The 19744-nt window shown below is 38.7% G+C and overlaps 1 protein-coding gene across 1 annotated transcript in view; it reads left to right on the top strand.

The window, feature by feature from the left end:
* STT3B (STT3 oligosaccharyltransferase complex catalytic subunit B) overlaps positions 1-18461 on the top strand; it is a 48631-nt gene extending 30170 nt beyond the window's left edge. The window contains exons 6-16 of the mRNA XM_042816681.1: positions 2091-2189; positions 3810-3956; positions 5651-5699; positions 7306-7460; positions 9215-9426; positions 10203-10390; positions 10891-11062; positions 13395-13568; positions 14606-14719; positions 15784-15996; positions 17935-18461. Coding sequence (XP_042672615.1) covers positions 2091-2189; positions 3810-3956; positions 5651-5699; positions 7306-7460; positions 9215-9426; positions 10203-10390; positions 10891-11062; positions 13395-13568; positions 14606-14719; positions 15784-15996; positions 17935-18015 — 1604 coding nt within the window. The 3' untranslated portion in view covers positions 18016-18461. The remainder of the gene's footprint in view (positions 1-2090; positions 2190-3809; positions 3957-5650; positions 5700-7305; positions 7461-9214; positions 9427-10202; positions 10391-10890; positions 11063-13394; positions 13569-14605; positions 14720-15783; positions 15997-17934) is intronic.
* Positions 18462-19744: the final 1283 nt, after the last annotated feature.

Here is a 19744-nt window from a genome sequence, read left to right as displayed (position 1 = left end):
TAAAAACAGGTTTCCCTGCAGTAGGTGGAGCAGAAAAGCATCCCTTGGAGTTGGAAGGGACCTTCAAAGGTCATCTAGTCTAATCAAACAATTCTGCGATCTGCCCGCATATAAAACTAAATTTCTTGCTTTTGTGTTGTGTCTTATCATATGTTTTTTATTAACTACTGAAGTACTGTAAAGCTTAAGATAATAAGTGTTTGTTTCTGGTGATTCTAATCCATTAATTGAAAACTGCTGATTGTATCCTCTAGAGTAGTTTTAGTAGTTTTTTTTCTCTAGTTTGCGCAGTGTACAATAACTGAAATTGTGTGAAATTATTTTATCCAAAAGAAGGTCAGTTTTTTTCAGTTTTTGGTCCAGTCAAAGTTATAATCATAGAATCATAGAATGGCTTGGGTTGGAATGGTTCTCAGAGACCATCTAGTTCAACCCTCCTGCTGTGGGCAGGGTTACCCACCATTAAATTACTAGATGCAGATCAGGTTGCCCATTGGCCCATCCAACCTGGCCTCGAACACCTCCAGGGATGGGGCATCCATGATATCAAATACATTTCAGGAATCCAAATCAAATTCTTGGTTTTACATTCTGCTGTTTGCGCAGTCTTTGCACAGGAACATGGGTAGTTTGTGGTGCAGTATCACCTTCATGTAATGAATTCCTCAAAAAGTTGTCTCAGACTACCTATTCCTTCAATACCAAGCAGGCAGATGTGATGGCTGCTTGAGAGAAGTGGGCTTTGAGGGGTGTGAATAAAGTGGGCAAATGAAGCATAGCAGTTGTAGAATTAAAAATGATTCTTCAAAATGGTCTAACAGGTGTGAAATCTAGTGATTTATGCCATCATTAAACCTCCACAGGATGGCACTGTTGCAGCATTTTTATGATACAGTAAGTGATTTATGTTGTAGTGAGTTCTTCAAAAATGAAGTTTCCTACAGCAAAAATACATTTCAGTGGCATAAAGAGGGAATAGAGGGGTAGCAAGGCCAAGCAGCAGAATACTGATGCTTCAAAGGATTTGGCAGCAAAGACAGCTGGAAGTGGTTGGAAGCATCATGACAGTCATTGTTGTGATCTTTGCAAAGCATACAGTATCTTAGGAGTGTAGTACACAGCTACAACAAAAATAATACCAGTGGTATATGATGGGGTCCCCAAACCTGTTGTCTTAGTAGAGGATTATATGAGGACAAGGATCTCCTCATAAGATTGAAGCCATAACAAAGCCCAGTGGTTTATGATGTGTAAGAATGTTTTAAAAATCTTGGAGGTACGTCATTGCTGGTTGCAACTGAGGGAAGAAAGCCTTGTTTGGATTTGGAGCTGGGGAGCTGCTTCCAGTGTAAGTGGACTTGCGGTTGTTCGTAGTTGGTATTTCTCTCTTGTCATTCCATCTCCTTCTCACTTTGGATTATTTAGGAACCAAATCCTGTCAGAATGAAGTACATGAATATCGTTTCAGTTGAAATAATGAATTGTGGTATTAATACTTTTGTGTTCTTGGCCTCAGCTTTCTGAGGGTTATGAGCGCACACTATTGGTATAGATCTGATAGTACAGATGCTCAATATTCATTTTTATTTCTGTTGCTTTTCAGTTTCTTGGCATGCCTCTGTTCTTGTATTAAAAACAGAACAAGCATACCTTTTTCATTCTGTAAGTGCACTCTTAAATGTTTTGTATGTTTGCAGCCTGGCTCCTTTAATTTATCCTCATATGGAAAGCTGCTTTTTTCACTTGTTATCTGAGATCTCTTCTCCCACCCCTATTCTGGAAAACTAAGGAAACCAAACGGGAAGAGAAAACTTGCAAAGCTACAGCATTTTAGGTAGACAGTTCACTTCTATAGGAAGAAAAATAAGCAACAACAGTGCAGTTAGGAAGAGCACTACTTTGCTTCATGTGTTTTTTTAGGGGAAACAAGTAATGGCCAGAATATTTAAAACAGTACAGTTGTGTTTCAGTGTCATTCTTTGTTTGGAGATGAGGAATGGGTTCTACTGTGGAATCAGTGCTTTTTGCAATGTGTATACAATTTTGTTCACACTTTTCTCGTCTGCTTTCTCCCTCTTTTCTTTTTCCAGCATACAGCACTTTCTACATTGTTGGGTTAATATTATCAATGCAGATACCTTTTGTGGGATTTCAACCAATTAGAACAAGTGAACACATGGCAGCTGCAGGTAAGAAAACTGTTTGCTTCCAAACAGCTTGTTCAGCACAAGAAAACCTCAAGCCCTTGTGACTCTGTTTCCTTGTATTAGAAACGGCACAAACTAACAAACCAAATTGTTGAAGAAAATAGGTACTATTTAGTATCTGTAGGGAAGTTTTCTTTCCAATCAACACATTATCCTTCTTTGTGTGAGCTAATGGAAGTGAAATGCCTCCATAACGCTGAATCACTAATGCATTCTGACAAGCACTTATTTTACATATTGATAATCTCTGCTCTATTGCAATATAATGCTGCTTTCAAGTGTTGTATAATTGAAACATTTGTTACTGGTAAACACAGTTCTTATTGAGCCATTTGTTTTTAGAGTTGATAATTTCTCAAAGTGAGTTAACTACAGATGACAGATTACATATAGGAGGCTGATTTTTAAATTACTGATTTTAATCTTTTTGATTCTTTGTTTTCTTAAACTAAGCTTATTCTCAGTAGCTGTTAAGCATTCAGACATCTTGATTTCTTGACAGCAGTAACCTTTACTAAGTCTGCTAGACGCAGGAGCATGCATATTATTTATTAGGAGCACAGAGCGGTTTTGTGGTACAGCTTAATTTGTTAGATGGCTCCTTGTTTCAGTTACATATTGTCACTTAAAATGTATTTTGGAGAGCAATTGGATGTTGATTAAAATTCACCAGAAAAAAATATTTTTAGCATGTTTTTTATTTTAATTGAGATTCTTTCAACATTCTGCATATAATGGATAGAGTAAAAATTATCACACCATGGTTTGCATCAGAATAATTTTACAATTATTTAGTGAAGAGAGATTTTGCTCTTCTCTGGGGCTTTGGAACTAATGAATTTCAACATCATGTATGACGGTTTCATGATTAGAGAACCACCACATGCTTGAGTTCATGTGTTTGGTTTTTTACCAGTGATTTTAGCTGTTGAGTGGTGAAATCATTGGATTGATGTGATTATATACATTGAAATAAATAACAGCAGAGAATTCCCATGCTTAATATTAGATTTGGAACTATTCTTTTTAAGGGTGCAGGATGTTTACCCAGCAAGTTCTGGTGTTTCAGCACTAGCTTTGTATAACTCAGATTGTGTTACTTAGATGTTGGTTTCTTTTTTCCTTCCATTAAATCCTATTGTTTGGTTCAGTAACTTGATTTCCATACATTTCTTTATTAGACTTACTTTTTATGATGTCCAGAGTCTTTGTTTGTAACTCATTACTCAAGCTAGCCAAGAGCTGCATGTTGTTTTTTCATAATATGTAGGTATATTAAACTGGCCTTTGTCAAAATATATGCAGTCTAGTTTTCAGATGTTTCTCCCCCTTATTCCCAAGTTACTTTGGGAGCAAAAAGGCAGCTTTTAATACATAATAAGCAAAGAACGTTTTGTGGGTAAATCACTTCATTGCAATAACTGAGGAACTATCATCTCTATTAATTATTAAAGTCAGTTTGTCAGAATGTAATTTTATACTGGTTTTCAGATGTAAGGATATACATGGTGTGTGTTTTTCTAACCCAAATAGGGACTAAGTTTGCCAATTGCTTTTACAATTGTTTTTAGCATTTAAACAGAAATGTTTGTCTTTCGTTAGGTGTTTTTGCATTGCTGCAGGCTTATGCATTTTTGCAGTATCTGAGAGACAGGCTAACAAAGCAAGAGTTTCAGACGTTGTTCTTCTTGGGCGTCTCACTGGCTGCTGGTATTGTATTCCTGAGTGTCATCTATTTGACATACACAGGTAAATAAACATGAAAACAGATTCTCTTTGGAGCAGGTAACCAAGGTAATCAAAACTCGGGCTGAGTCAAAAGTAGATGTTGGTAACCTCAGAGCAAACCAGCACCCATATTACCTCATGTGTCTGTGTGCTGGCATTCACTCTGAATTCTGGGCTGCAGGATTCTTTCCTGGGTTTAAAAATACTGGGGAAATTTAGACTTATAAATCAGCTGAAGAGATCAAATAGATCATCAGCTGAAGAGCAGAGATATCAGTATCACATCAAAATACCAAGAGAGCATTTAGAATTGAAGAATGGGAGATGAGCATTATAAAACGTGTGCATGCAGGACTCATTCTTTCATAGTATGATGCAAGAAGTCAGGTTAGAATGAGGAACAGAACTGTAGCAAAAGCCCATTAGGAAGATAAACATAGTTAATCTATTCTGTATACCACTGATAAATCAAGATAAAGCTACTTTATTGAATAATTGAACCTGATTTCTATATCACTGAAATTAATGTATGTCTGTAAGTTCCTCTTCTGTGGTTCAGCCTCCAGTCTTCAAGATAGCTCTACTCAGCCTCACAAAATTAAGCTTGTTTTTGCATGGTTGAGTTCCTCACATGCCTCACTGCCTTTTTCTGATTCTGTGACATATTTCTTTGGTCATCTACCTCCATACTTTTCTTCCATACCTGTTTTCCTATATAAATGTCACCCATGCCAAAACTGAATTCTGCTTGGTATAAACTGGGTGATGTTAATATATACCTCATATATAGTTATGTTTTTTAGAGAGGTTGGTTGGTTTACAAAAGAAACAACCACTTTCTTCAAGTTTAACTTGTTTTTATATTAATGGAGTTCTTTCTTGTACTTCCTGTTAGCAGTATTTCTACTGTAGATTTTTTTATGGTATCAGCTGTTTTTTGGACATTTAATTGCAAGTTTTATTTTTGTTAATTATGATACCGTTATTCCAAAAGATTACTTAGCATCAATATTTGCCTTTAAGTCTTCTAAACCTTGATGGTTTATAATTCTCTTTCCAGGGTGAAAGAGCAAATCCTACTAATATTTGTAAAAAAAAAATTAAAATTTCAGACTGGCCTATCAAGATGTTTGGCTTCTAATCTCAATCTGTTGCAAAATACGTCTTATGTTGCATTTCTTAGAAAGTGTTAGCATCCATTTCTGAGATTCCATAAGTGTCACTGCTTCACCACACAGAACAAACCTGATTCCCTCCCTTTTTCCTTACCTGCTGTGTGATTCAGGCTGCTGATCATCTCTCATGGCACTCAGCCCCCCCTTGTGTTTTCTTAATAATCCTCTTGCAGCAAGGTGCTAACATCTGGACCACACATCATTTCTTTTTCTTGTACTTCTTTACAGAACGTAGATTGCTATCAGTCATTCTTTGAGAAATATTTAAATTATTTTGCATCACCTTGACTTCTGGAGGTGTCAGATAGTTCAGTATGTCTTGCTACTGAACATGTCCAGTGTGATCTCATCACTAAAACTAGGTTCATGATTGGTAGACATCCTAAGCTACCTGATGCAGTAGGCCTAGTTCACTTATTCTACACATTTAATGAAATTTCTTGTGGTGTTTAGTTTTGTGCTTTCACTTAAAGATGTAGACAAATTATTGCATTTAAATACCTAGGCAGCAAAAGTCTTGTCCTTTCTTCTCATTTTCAGGTTATATCGCTCCTTGGAGTGGCAGATTTTATTCTCTGTGGGACACCGGGTAAGTAAAGATAAAGGATAATGTTAGCTATCATTAGTTCATAGTTTCTACTGAAAACTGATAATCTTTTGTTCTCCTCATTCTCAAATCCATTTAGTATTTCAGTAAATGAGAATACAGTTGATTTTGATCAGTTATCTAAAGAGAACATTGGCAGTAACTGTTCCGTGGTCTTTGCAACCATTTTATCTTCATCACAAATTTTTTTATTGAATTTCTTGCTTCTTTGGAAATCTTTGAGAATGTTAATTGTATGTTTGTCTATGAAACGTCATGTCAGCATAAGATAATGAAAGGTGGTATCAACACTTGAGGGCACATTTCAGAATTACTAAGAACCTTAAACTTACACTGTTTTCATTGCGCAGCATTGCACGAAATCACGAAGTTGTTACACATGATCTTGCATGGTGCCTGTCTATTATGTTCATACATCTGTTCTGTGTATACAGATGTCTACTCTGAACAGTTTTGGTTTATTCATGTGTGTTTCTGTAAATAAATTTCAGTTTAGTTAACTTTACAAATTCCAGTGCTCGGTTCTTTAGCCAGACACTTAAATAATGGACATTACGAATAAAACCAAAGGTATTCTGAAGATAAATGTGTTGAAGGTTTGTTTTAACTGGTAGATCTTTAAGATTAAAGGCAGGGGTAGGAGAACTTCAAACATTCACAGTTCAGCTTTTTATCAGGCTTCGAAGGCCAGCTGATAAAAGATTCTGTACCAACCCAGTAATAAATGTAGTAGAATAGCTAACAGTAAAGAAGCCTCACATTTATTTGAAAAATGTATAGATGTTGTTCCTTGCCTCTAAATGAAGCAGTCTGCTCACACATGTACAAACATCAAAATTTGGAGGGCTTGTCTACATTCAAGAATCACATTGTGTTTAAAACACGTCAGTTTCTAAGTGAGACCTGGATATCAGTGAAGAAAAGGACACGTTTGATAGCTCACCATTTGGTCACGTAGCTTCCCAGATCAGGGCTGTACGCAGAGCTGTCTCTTCATGTGGAACCCAATTCTGTCGTTATCCGCACTGAGTGTTCAATGTGTTTAGTTAACATGCATTTCCAAGTGTAGATCAGACCTGATTTTAAGCACCTGAGAAAATGTGGGGACATCAGTAACTGGACTGGTATTTAATATTTGGCTTAATGCACTAAGCAAATGAAGGTGTTTGGTATGTAAAAAGGCTTTCAGAATACACTATTGAAATCCTAGGAAATTTGCTGTCATGGGTGAGTGTCCTGCTGGAATACGACGACGGCTTCCATAGCTGTGTGTTTTCATTCTGGTGAAATTGGCTTCCTATTTAGCCATTATAGAACAAAGCACCTGTAATTCTCATTCTTTTAATTAGTATGGAAATGATCCTTTATACTGATGCTTGAAATAGCTCTGCACAAAAATACTTCCTACATACAATAAGACATGGGGATCTTTTGGTACTAAAGTTTCATCAGGTTTCTGCTAAATAAAGCACTTAGCATTTTAAATTGCAATGCTTCCTTTGAAATGAATTTCAGAATTCCTAATGCTTACAAGTTTTAATAATTTTATCTCTTCAAAATAATTTGAACTGAATTTTTTTTAAAAAAGGTATGCGAAAATTCACATCCCGATCATTGCCTCTGTGTCTGAGCATCAGCCTACAACATGGGTTTCCTTCTTTTTTGATCTGCATATTCTCGTGTGTACTTTCCCAGCAGGGCTGTGGTTCTGTATCAAAAACATCAATGATGAAAGAGTCTTTGGTAAGAGAAAATATTTCAAAATCGTTTCAAAACCTCTTGTCTTCAACTTGATTCTGTTTTGGTTTTGTTTGCTCAAAGCTGGTTTATGACATGTTTAAACCTCTTCTAGAATGTGATATGTTTGAGGGGGAAATGTTCAAAGTTGCCTGCATGCAGTAGTATTTGCAGCTTAATGAAAATGCAGCTCATGTGGAGAGGGGTGGGTTGGTGATGGAGTGCCTTATTGCGAGGTGGGGTCAGAGCGTTTGTGCAGTGCTGTTGTGTGGCTCTCCTGTGTGTGGATTGCACAGCCCTCGGGTTAGGGGTGCAGTTTCACACCCAGGTGAAGAGCAGCAACCCTCCCCCACGCAGGTCCAAGGCGCCTGATTCTTCTCTGGGTACCTGGCAGTCATCCCACCACAGAGGGTGATGCAAAGTGCCTTTTCTTAACAGATTTTCAACTATTTTAGTGAACTGAATCACTTGCTGTGGAGCAAGTGCTAGATAAGGCACAAGCCTAAGCAGAGGCGTGGGGTCTCCCAGTGCCAGTGACAACAAATTGTTTGTTTGTATGAAGCTTTACTTTGAGAGCAGATTGCTGGGGCTATGAATGAGGCTTCTGAGGATGTAACTTGGAGTTGTAGCCCAAAAGGAGGAGTGAAGCACACACTCTGTCATTCTGTTACGGAGGCAGAAGGTTACAGTCCATTACAGCAGCCTACTGGAACTACGCCATGAGCAACAGGAACATTTACTGTGTTCAATCCTGTGACTTCGGAGTATTTTGTGCTCTTTTGCTTACATGAGTCCTTGCAAAAAGCAGTGCTGCAAGACTCCCTTTCAGCCTGCTAATGCTGCAGCATCTCAGTCAGCTTAAAGAGACCCATGAGTGAGAGCAGAGAGCCATACCATTGCACTGCAAAGTGCAAAATGTTTATACAATGCAATTTGATAAATCAGTGCCCCTTAATAATTTCTGCGGCTAATCACAAATCTTTCACAAAAGTGTATGCTTGTGTCAAGCTGTAGCAAACTAGCAATAACCACTATTACATGAACAACAGATGTTCCTAACACGGCATGCAGGTTGCATTCTTGTTTTTTTCTCCTATGAAAAGTGTTGTGAATATTCCTATATTGAAAATCCTGTGGTTTTTTTTTTTTTGTTCTTGTTTTGTTGCTGCTTTGTTTGGGGTTTTTGGGGAGGAAAGGGTGAGGGGAAGCAAAGGAAGGGAGCGGAGATAATACTGTCCAGGAAAACTTGCTTAGGAATAGGGCTTGCAGTATCATCTTCTGTATCTGTATTGTAATGTAGACAAGCCCCCATTTGTTCAGGAATGTCTCTAAATTAAATTTTGATGTTTATATGAGAATCTAATCCTTGCTCTTTGTTTTTTCAGATTTAATAACTTGTTTGGCCATTCTAACCAAATGAAACTACCTACTACTCCAATAGTTTTTTTGGTGTGTGCTATTAAATTTCGCTAATAATGGATCTTCTGACACATTATTAATGAATATGAAAATGGAGTCATGTTATTGTTAATAGTTGGCAAGATGAGTTTCAGGAAGGACTTGAGGCTTAAAAGGGATACGCATTGATTAATTATCCATGTAAATTAAAAAGCAGTGCAAGATGCACGCTTCAGTCTTTATACACACAGATACTCAGCCCACTTCCAAAAATAGTTTTCTGGTGAGCATGTATGTGTGCAGTCACAGGGAGTGTTACTTTCTAAATGTCATCAGTAGGTTTCTTTTTTCTTCCTCTGCAGTTGCTCTGTATGCAATCAGTGCCGTTTACTTTGCTGGTGTGATGGTTCGTCTGATGCTCACTCTGACTCCTGTGGTCTGTATGCTGTCTGCAATTGCTTTCTCTAATGTCTTTGAGCGTTACTTGGGTGATGATATGAAGAGGGAGAATCCACCAATAGAGGACAGCAGCGATGAGGATGACAAAAGGAACCCTGGCAACTTGTATGATAAGGTGAGGACAGGGAGCAGAAGTTAGGAGTTTAATAGAGATAAGCTTTGTTATTTTTTGGAACTTTCCTAAAGATCTGAAATTTAGAGTAACAAAGTGCTCTTCTCCAATAAGCTGTAAGTGATGCTCTGAAAGAAAATCAGTGTCAGTAGAGAAGTGGTGCCTTCTAACCGATCAGCAGCGAGCCTTTAACCAAAGGAAGTCTGCAGTACTGACCCAGCTTTCTAGATGGGTGATGGCAGGCAGTTGCTCCCTCTCCTTTAATACAGTGGTTTTGTGTCACCCAGTGTCTGACTGCTTCCCTCTTGTATTCCCTCCTAGACAGAGTGAAATTAAACAATAATTTTATTCTTGTATTTTATGGGAAGGTATTTCTGTACTCATATTCCTGAAGAAGATGGTGTTACCTACTCATGTTTTTATTATTTAGCCTGTGTTACACTAACCAGTGCATGAGGGTTTCTCCCTGTTCCTCACAGTAGACTCCAGTGTCTCTCTCTCTTCCACTCCACCTTATAAAAGGGCATCATCACACTAAGCTAAGTCACATATAGCAGATTTTCTTCTTCTGAAAAGATTTTGGGGAATAATCCAGTCTTTCAATTTGCTGCGTTGTCAAAACGTTCTTGTGCATATTAGTTAATTTGCAATAGAACTTTGCTGATTTTTGCAGTGTCCCAAAGCTTTTATGAAGTGCATGTAGTGAAGGAAAGGCCATTTTGGTTTCACTGCTATGGATGATTGAATTTGCCATAACAGCTGTGTTTGTGTTTGTTCAGGCAGGCAAAGTGAGAAAACATGTATCTGAACAGGAGAAAACAGAAGAAGGACTAGGGCCCAACATCAAAAACATTGTTACCATGCTGATGCTGATGCTGTTGATGATGTTTGCTGTCCACTGTACGTGGGTAACAAGCAATGCGTACTCCAGCCCCAGTGTTGTTCTTGCTTCCTATAACCATGATGGGTAAGTAGTGTCACAGGTTTGAAAATAATTATAGGGCAAAAGCATTTCCAGTTCCTTTGCATTTGTAACTTGTTTTGCTTTTTGTTATATTAAGGCAAAACTGTCATCTGAATAAAAAAAAGTCTTAACGTTCTACTTTTCAAAAATACATAACATTTCAAAAAATACTTAATATGAATACATGAAAATAAATCCTGTCCAAAGCCAGTAAGCATAATAGTTTAAAAAAGAAAAAAAAAAGGTATTTGGGTCATACAATTTGTTAATGAATATATATTCAATTGGAAATGCATTTAATCACGTCTTGAAAAGCAGTTTCAGCTTCTGGCTGTTCAGCTGTCCACTAGTTTAAGCTCATGAGTACAGGCTAGGGACTGAATGCCTCTTAGGGAGTGGAAAGTATAAAAAAGACTCTGTTTGTGAGCCCAGATTTATCATGATGCAGTCAATTCCTTGCCAATATTTGTACTGATGTGAATAAAATGAACTCTGTTTTCCAGCACTCGCAATATCCTGGATGACTTCAGGGAAGCCTACTACTGGCTGAGACAAAACACAGACGAGCATGCCAGGGTAATGTCGTGGTGGGACTACGGTTATCAGATCGCAGGGATGGCCAATCGGACCACGCTGGTTGACAACAACACTTGGAACAACAGCCACATAGCTCTGGTAAGCATGGCAATGATCTGCGAGTGCCAGCACCAAAGTGTCCTCTTCTGGACAGAAAGTGTAGATGTTTATTGAAGGATAGTATGACACAAAGAAACAGAGGTGGAAGGAGCAGGTATCTTGGCTGTTAGTTCAGCTCTGTAATAAAGGTTGGTTTGGAGCTAGACATGATCAATTCTGCTTTTGGGTTCTCCATTTTGTTTTGTTGGAGTTTCCAGAACTGTGGCTCCACTTCAGTTTGTCGTATTTTCTTTGTGGGAAGATGGACAGCATCGAGTTGTGTAACCGTTCCCCTTGAGATATGCACTAGAAAAACTCACTGGTATCACTGCTCGGCCAGCACTGCCCAAACACAGATCATTTCAGTTCAGCAACGCGTTTGACTGGATTTTGAGTGGCACCCTGAAAACCAACCGTATGAAATGCATTTTTCAGACATCCTGGAAATCGGAGAAAGTAGCAATAGAAGTGTTGCAGACTTGAAGTGATTGTTTTCTCAAATCTGCAGTTTGATAAAACATCTGTACCTTTAATTTCTTCCAGTTCTGAAGTATAAGGGTTGTGCGTGCCATCTAAGGCAGGGCGTTTGTTAGCACTGTCTGTGCCTACAGAGGCGCTGTCCTTTTTTCAGAAACAAAGGAACGCCATACATTGTAGCCTTCCTAGGTGCTGTGTAGTCAGCCATCACTCAGTGCTTGCTTCTTCCCAGAAGACCTGTGTTCTGTGATGTGGGCACAGGGCCAGGAAGAGCTTGAGGAAAGTGACACAATAGTTTCTGTCTTCTGTCAGTACCCAGCACAGCAGTTGGACCAGATGTGCTGGCAAGCAGCGTTCAAAATGAACAAATTAATTGAGGTATGCTTGAAGCATACAAAGTACTGTAAAAATGTGTGAGGTGAGGTGCTTTTGGCAGTGGCAGGGAGCTAGAATCAGCCAAAAGAAAGCTTGGGAAATTGAATCAACGTTGCTGATATTAGTCAGCAAGCCTTCCCATGTAATGAGGCTTTTCTCTTTTTTTTCCTTGTCAACCTGCCAGAGTCAGTGTGTTACAGAGCTTCTAAACTGAATGTCTGTCTGTCTGTGTTCACCTGCTCTATAGATAGCTCTGTTTTGCTGTTGCCAGTATCTATAGTACAGATGCTAAGTCCAAACCTGCAGATTCTTCAGGACAAGATGTATAAGGTGAATAGACAGACCATAAAACAACCACCTGTACTTTGTACACACAGTAACTGTGCACGTTACAGCACTGATTATTAATGGTTTTTAATAAAGAATTCTCCTCAGTATGACTGGAGAGTTGGTACTGTTAGCTTCCATCTGCGAACAAAGGGAGAAGTAAGCACTACGTGTGCTTTGTGGCACATCTCTCAACTTGTGTTCTGAATGAGGCATTGCCCTGAAATATTTGCCAGATGACTTTTTCCTGCGCAGAAATGGAAATCTGCCAAATTATTTCACACAGATAATAGCTAAGAAACTGAGCTTCTTTTTGACAGATTGCAGCGTAAGCTTAGTATTTTCTAATCAAGTTCTGAACTGAATTTTACCAATTTGGATTCAGTATTATTTATATGGTAGTTGTGCCCTTCTACTACAGTGAGACATTATTATACTTTTAAGCGCAGGAGATTCTATGGCAAACAGGACTACTGAGCAGATGCCAGTTAGTGACCTAAGTGGATTTTTAAAGTAATTTTTAGGTGAAAAATGAACATTCCGGAAGATTTTTTACATACAGCTTTAAAAAGATTTTCAGGGCCAAAACATTGGCTTGCCAGTGCTACGCTTTTAACTCAAAGGTAACTCTAGCCTGGTATTTTCTCTCCATAAACTTTCCCTGAATTCCACACCAAGGAACCCTATCTGCTACTGAGCGCAGTGCAGCATGGCTGCTGTAGTAGAGAGGGACAGAAGGAAGGAAAGTAAAAAAGGGAGGGAGGGGGACAGCAAAAGAACACCAACATTTTAAAAAATGTATTCCTGTCAGGCTGAAAATAATTTGCAGCACAGCATTTTCTGCCACACCAACTTTTTGGCAATGCAGCTGTCACTGAAAAAATCTGTAGCTGCCACAAAAGGAAAGCAGTTGTTACCACACTTCTTACAGCTCATTTCAGTAGGCAGCCCTTCCTTCTCCTGCAGAGCAGAAGCCTTTTCCATTCAGGTTGAGCTTTAGGCCTTCTAAATAAAGACAATCTGTTTTATTTACTTACAAGGAGACTGTGGGATCTGGTGGGTGACCGTATTTTTGGACTTGCAGATGCTTGACCTGAGCACGTGGTCATTAGGGAGCTGTACAGATACTGAGGGTGTTTTTGCTGTGATGCAGGTGGGAAAGGCCATGTCCTCAAATGAATCGGCAGCATACGAGATCATGCGAAGTCTGGACGTGGATTATGTTTTGATTATTTTTGGTGGTGTGATCGGCTACTCTGGTGATGACATCAATAAGTTCTTGTGGATGGTGAGAATAGCAGAGGGGGAACATCCCAAAGATATTCGGGTAAGTGGAAATGCACGCAGGGAAACTGAAGGCTTCTTGGCTGAACGTGTTCTGTATTTTCACCTCCACTTTTTTCTTCTTTTTTTTAACCTTTATTTACTTTGTCATTTTTCTGGTGTTCATCACAGTGGAGGGAAATCTCTATTTACTGCAGTTATTTGAAAAATATGTTAGGGGTTGTTCTTCCAGAACAATAGCAGGGCAGAGGCTTGCAGTCTGTAGCACGGGTTCTTTCAGTATTTAGCTATGAAAGGTCAGTAATCTCAAAAGCTTTTCAATTTCTTTTATGCATTGTAATAAAAGAACAAGGTATCTTTTATCATTCCTGTGCACCACTGAATTACTAAAAAACAAGTCAGAGCATTCAGAATGTTTAAATAGTTGGTGTTACAGATTTCTTCAAACTCTGTAATAGCAGGAGACAAGCAAGCATTAATATTTATTTATGTAGAGTTGAAGTTATTTGAATGTCTCTGATTGCAGAAGTCTGTAGTGATATTTGCTTAAGCCAAACAAAAACTTTCAGACAGCACAGGAATAATGGAGAAGCTGCATGGAGAGTTTCATCTTGCACTTGAGGTGAAAACAGCAAAAAAAATTACATGTACAAACTGTGCACAAAGGAAGTCTACAATAACACACAGATCTTGTATATTAACAGTATGGTGCTTTGCACATTTTAAGAGTAATTCGGGCAGACATCCTCCAACTAGTTTGTATGTTTTCAAGTCAGTTTTCCAGTGACTGTTTACAGAAAAGTGACAAAATTTGTAGTGAGACAAGAACAGGGATGTAAAAAGATTGTTCTGCAGCATTTTAGGTTACAGTGAGGAGTTTGCAACTGATTCTACCTTCAGTGAGCACCATCATGACTGACTCGAATCAGGCTTTTAAGTCAATTTAGATTCTTTATGAAAGCTGTGTTGGTGTGGTGGTGGTGGTGGTTTGTTCTGTTGGTTTTTGTGGAAAAAGGAATGAGAAATTACCTTACATAGAGGTTTAGTTTATATTGACTCTATCTTCTTTTGCTTTTAAAGGAAAGCGATTACTTCACTCCTCAGGGAGAATTCCGGGTAGACAAGGCAGGTTCTCCAACACTGCTGAACTGCCTCATGTATAAGATGTCCTATTACAGATTTGGAGAGATGCAGGTTAGTGCTAACTCTTCTACTAAACCATAATTAAAATGTGAGAATACAAATGTTACTTTGATGCATTTTCCACTGTTTAGATTGAGTACTGCTCCTAATAGTAGAATCGTTAAGCAAGGAAGTAATCTTCACCAATTAATTATAATGCCTCCAAACTACTTTCTGCACGGAGCCTTTAGGCAGAAGCAGTTGTACTGCTAACCTAGACTGACACTTAGCTTTGTGCTGTCCTTTACTTGGTCTCAGATGAGTGTCCTAATTCCATTATGCAGAGCACTCAATAAGCTTCAATTCTTATGTGGTGGGGAGCATTTGTTGTTCATAACAGCAAAACAGAACTATTAATAATTGTCTTTATTTAGTATCTGTCAGAAACCATCCAATTTCTACCCAAGTCACACCAGTATATTATGCAACACCATGCTATAAGAGGGGGAGTGCATAATTGATGTAAACACATAATTCTTGGGATCATCAAACATGTTTGTAGCTAAATCGGCCTGCTTTGCTTTTTTCTCCTGTTCTCACCACCAGCCCTTGTCCCACGGGCTCCTCATTCTGACCTCTTTGCACAAAAGCCCTTTATTCAGCTGTAGCTTTGCAGCCAAGGGATCGTGTTCCTAACACAGGGGTCAAATTTAACTGATAACCCCAATAAGAAACTATTTTGGACTTGAACGGAAGAAACATGGAAGTGCAAACTATTTCAGTACGAGAGTAGAAAAGTACACATTAACAGCTGTGCCAAAAAAAACCCCAACCTGCTATGAGCTGCTGTACCTTAGTCTTTCACTGGAATAATCTCTGAATGCAGAAGTGGTGTTTCCATCGAAGATACAAAGCGCTGTTTCTTGCATCAACTGCAGGAATGAATGAGACTTCTCAATTTTTACAGTTGAGAATAAGAGAGGATTTTCTGTGTAGCAATGACCAATATAATAAAGGAAGTAGCATCCTTTGACCAGACCAGTGGAAATTGCTGCCCTGTGGTATGAAGCACCACAGTTTGTGGTGATGTGCTTTCGGGTTTTGCCTTAACTAATACACAACTCTGATCTTTGTAGCTGGATTTTCGGACACCCCCAGGATTTGATCGTACGCGAAACGCTGAGATTGGAAACAAGGACATTAAATTTAAACATCTGGAGGAAGCCTTTACCTCAGAGCACTGGCTGGTTAGAATATACAAGGTGAAACAACTAGACAACAGGGAGACGTTGGATCATAAACTTAGAGTAACCAACATTGTACCGAAACAGAAGTATTTGTCAAAGAAGGTGGGTTCCCAGTGAAGTAACTCGGAGGGTCAAGAGAGGGCAGTTTACTGTTAAGTCAATCACATAGCGGGTGCATTATGTATTTCCACTAGCCAGAATATTACGGATACTGTTCATGTTAGTGTCCAATATCAGACCTGCCTGCTGGTAATAATTGTTAATTTACTGTCTGCTTAACTTACAAGCATGTGAAGACACAAGGCTAGATTTTTTTTAGGCAGAACACTAACTGGAAATAGAGCGTGTCATTGGCTGTTACAGCTCCTAAGTCTTCATGTAACTGGAAGTATAATCTCTAAAGTAAATCAATTCATGTTTCAGTAACTATGGCTCACTAAGTAAATTCTGTGGAAGTTGCTTTCTGACTTTGTTTGAAAGTAGTGATGCCTAGAAGTTTAAAAATGGCACTTTTGTATAAAATAAATTAAATATGAAACTTTTGTTGATGGAACTTAAGTGTCTGGCTGCTTACTGTTCAATGTCATCTTAGTGTTAGTTTGGCGTGCTGCTTCAGCCTGCTAAGAAGGATTTGTTATCAGGGAGCACGGGAGAACCATAGCAGCAGCCCTGTCCTTCATGGCTTCTCACCCCTGTATATGCTAACATACGTTGCAAAAGGAATCCCAGAATCCTGTCAGAAAGAAATGTGTGTGAATTAGTGCAGGCAGTAAACATACATCCGTCATATAAGTACAGATAAGGAGTGTTAGAGGGGACTGGTAAAAATGGTAAAAGTTGCTTATTTTAAGTGAAATAAGGCATTTGAGAGTTGCCAAAGAAGCTAGTCGTACTTTAAAAAGATAACAGAAGTTTTTCTGAACCTAACATACAGTGTAACTTTTGCTTGTAGGTGATAAAGCAGGACTGTAAGTAGTATTTGTAAATGCACTGACCTTGCTAGAGCTGTGCACATGCTGGTTCTGTCTAAAGGCAGTTTTGATCCAGCACCAGCTGTTGTAGCACCAACTACTAAAGGATTTCCCATTAAGGAATGAGTGAACCAGGAAAGAACTTGGGGCCAGTGTCTAAACTCAGATTGGTTAAGCACGTGCTGAGGGTTCTGTAGTAGCTGAGGGTTTCAAATGCTTGCTTCCATAGTGGAAGTCCAGTCCTTCTCCTGTCACTCTTCCACAGTGAGGGTGACATTGCTCAAACTCACCAGAGTACCAAGTCTGAGTACTGTGTTGATATCTCACTTTAAAACACTTATTTTCAGCAAAAAGTTAAAAAGTTGTCTTTAATGGACATAAAGGAGCCTGCTGCTATGCATGGCACACTGCAGCAAGTGTGGGAGCTGCTCACTGTGCAGCTCTGCTTGCCAGGAGCTGACTATTTATTTATGCATTTGAATTTAATATGAGCCAAGACTAGCATCTCCCCATCACCACCTTTATTAAATAAAAAGAAGAAAGAGGAACCTAAAACACACTGATGAAGACCCATGAGCAGAAAGCACTAACTAGCCTGCAGGCAGCAGAGGACTAAAGATTAAAATATGCGTGTGCAGTTTCTCTTATTTTTGAAAAACATTTTTTGTGCAAATATTACTATCTACCTTGCCAACTTCAAAGAGAACCAAATAGGGCAAAAGGTGGTATTTCCAAACAAAACTAATGCTGTCACTTCTGCTCTTTGGCCTATTTAGTAAAGCTTTATCACGTTGGTTAATTATTAATTCTGCCTCAGCTCAAGCTTTGAAAATAACTCTACAGATTGTGTATATGCAGCTTGGAAAAGTACAGCACATACCAAAGCAAATGCTGGGCATGAATTAACAATTGCAGTTTTAAAAATAATAAACAGGTATTACTTAGTTGAGGATTTACCCATTAAGCTCTTTAAAAATAAATCTGATGCTCAGATTGCAACGCACGGCATTAAAATCGCGGTCAAGATTAAATCATTAACTAATGCATTGTATTCTGTTTTTCTTTTTAGACCTCCAAAAGGAAGCGTGGCTACATTAAGAATAAACTAATTTTAAAGAAAGGCAAGAGACCCAACAGGAAGACAGTTTAAATGCACTGTTCCGAATGCTAATACGAAGCAGTTGTCCTTGAGATAACCGGTCTTTGCCTTTAGCTCAAGTCATGTTTCACAGCAACATGAGGGTACAGAACCATCATTGGTCCAGATTATTGTACAAAATTTTCAGGCAATGTCTGATTAAAAATATTGGCTTATTGAGAACAGCTGTTTTAGATTTGTAATGTGAAGCAAGACAGAGCTGCTATCCAAGTCTAGCAGCGTTTTTTTATTGGTACATATTATCCTTCAAATCGGTTGAGAATTTGGACTGACTGCACCAAAGAACCCTGTAATTTGGTCCTTGGCACATGCATACTTGTCAATCTTTTTTGGAATACGTTCAGCTGAAGAGCAGCAGCATGTAAACTGGAATGGTTAAATCTAAAATGACTTGTTTTCGACAATTACGAGGAAATAAAGCTGTCTTTGAAATTAAACTTTCACAGTAAGTTCCTCCCATAATTACTGCTCCATGGTTTCTTCAGCCGTCCTTTCCTCTCGCTGCAGGCTGGTTTTGATCTGGGGTGTAAGAAGCAAAGCTGCAGTTCCCAGCAGAGCTGGGGCAGGACAGATAACCGGGGGATGGCTCCGACCGGATGAGCTGCTTTTGGTTAGCAGCCACTGCAGTGCTGCTGCCTTATGCTATCGCTTCATCAGGTAGACGAGGCAAACCTTGCACATTACAGATACAAGGGCTAAATTTGCATCCTCTGGAAAAAGCTGAATCGACAGTAATGAATGCTATAGAAACGTACAGCTGAGCACCATACTGTGGCTGGTGCTTCAGAACTGAAACTAAACTATTTTAGGAAAATGTTTACATTAGTAGAACAAGCGGAGCCTGTTGTAGGAAAGAAAAAGGTTGACAGGTATACAACCCCTTTTCTGTGTCTGGCAGTGGTAGAGGGTTTGCAAACCTTTTCGCCCTCACCACCTTCACCTGCGAGGGCAGAAGTTCTTCTGGAAATCTGTTTCTCTGCATCTTTATTTAGTGCTCAAATCAACTGAAGAAATCCCCGCTATAGCGCTATTTGTTTCCTCTGTCTTTTATACTGATTTCTTGTTTGTTTTTTGTTGTTTTTCTTTTTGAAGAAAAAGGTGGTGAAAACTGTCACATTAAATGCACTAAAGTAATATAAATGGAGATTGAACGTGTTCACTTTCCAGCTATAGGGAAGCTTTATACAAACTTGAACATTTTCTTTGGATAAAATGCAAGAAAGGGTTTTGCAGTTTGTTTTCCTGCCACAGATTGTAACTTTTTACAGAAACAAAACTTGCATCAGTGACTTGATGTGAAGTGCAGAATAGTATGTACCTTTCATGAAGAAAATGTAAATTTACAGTGTCCTTATGAGAATGTTACTGCTGACTTCTTTCCCAAGGTGTAGAATATTTTTGATTTACGAACTCATTTCCAACTCCAGTGGTTTTTTTACAGACCAATACTACAGCTGAAGCGTTTTCACAGAGGTAATTAAATCTGGATTTCTGGCCCCGTCATTTGGAGATTTCATTTATTTTGTTGCTTTCAAGTTCAATGCAGACCAGTTGTTGACTGTAGGGGAAAATAAAGTTAATTCAAGTTTTGTGTTAATAAGGGTGTTGTGTTGGTTTTGTTGTGGTTACTCAGTAATGTGGTGCTTACAGTCCTAGCAATAAATTCATGCATTCAGACTGGGTAATGCAAAGTTACTGACCTCAGGAAGTTACTGCAGTG

This window comes from Centrocercus urophasianus, unplaced genomic scaffold (genome assembly GCF_019232065.1).
Source record: "Centrocercus urophasianus isolate 14NV4802_14NV808 unplaced genomic scaffold, USGS_Curo_1.0 seq_16, whole genome shotgun sequence".
NCBI classification, from domain to species: domain Eukaryota; kingdom Metazoa; phylum Chordata; class Aves; order Galliformes; family Phasianidae; genus Centrocercus; species Centrocercus urophasianus.
The sequence above is the reverse complement of the archived record's forward strand: the minus strand, read 5'-3'. Positions and strand labels throughout refer to the sequence as shown.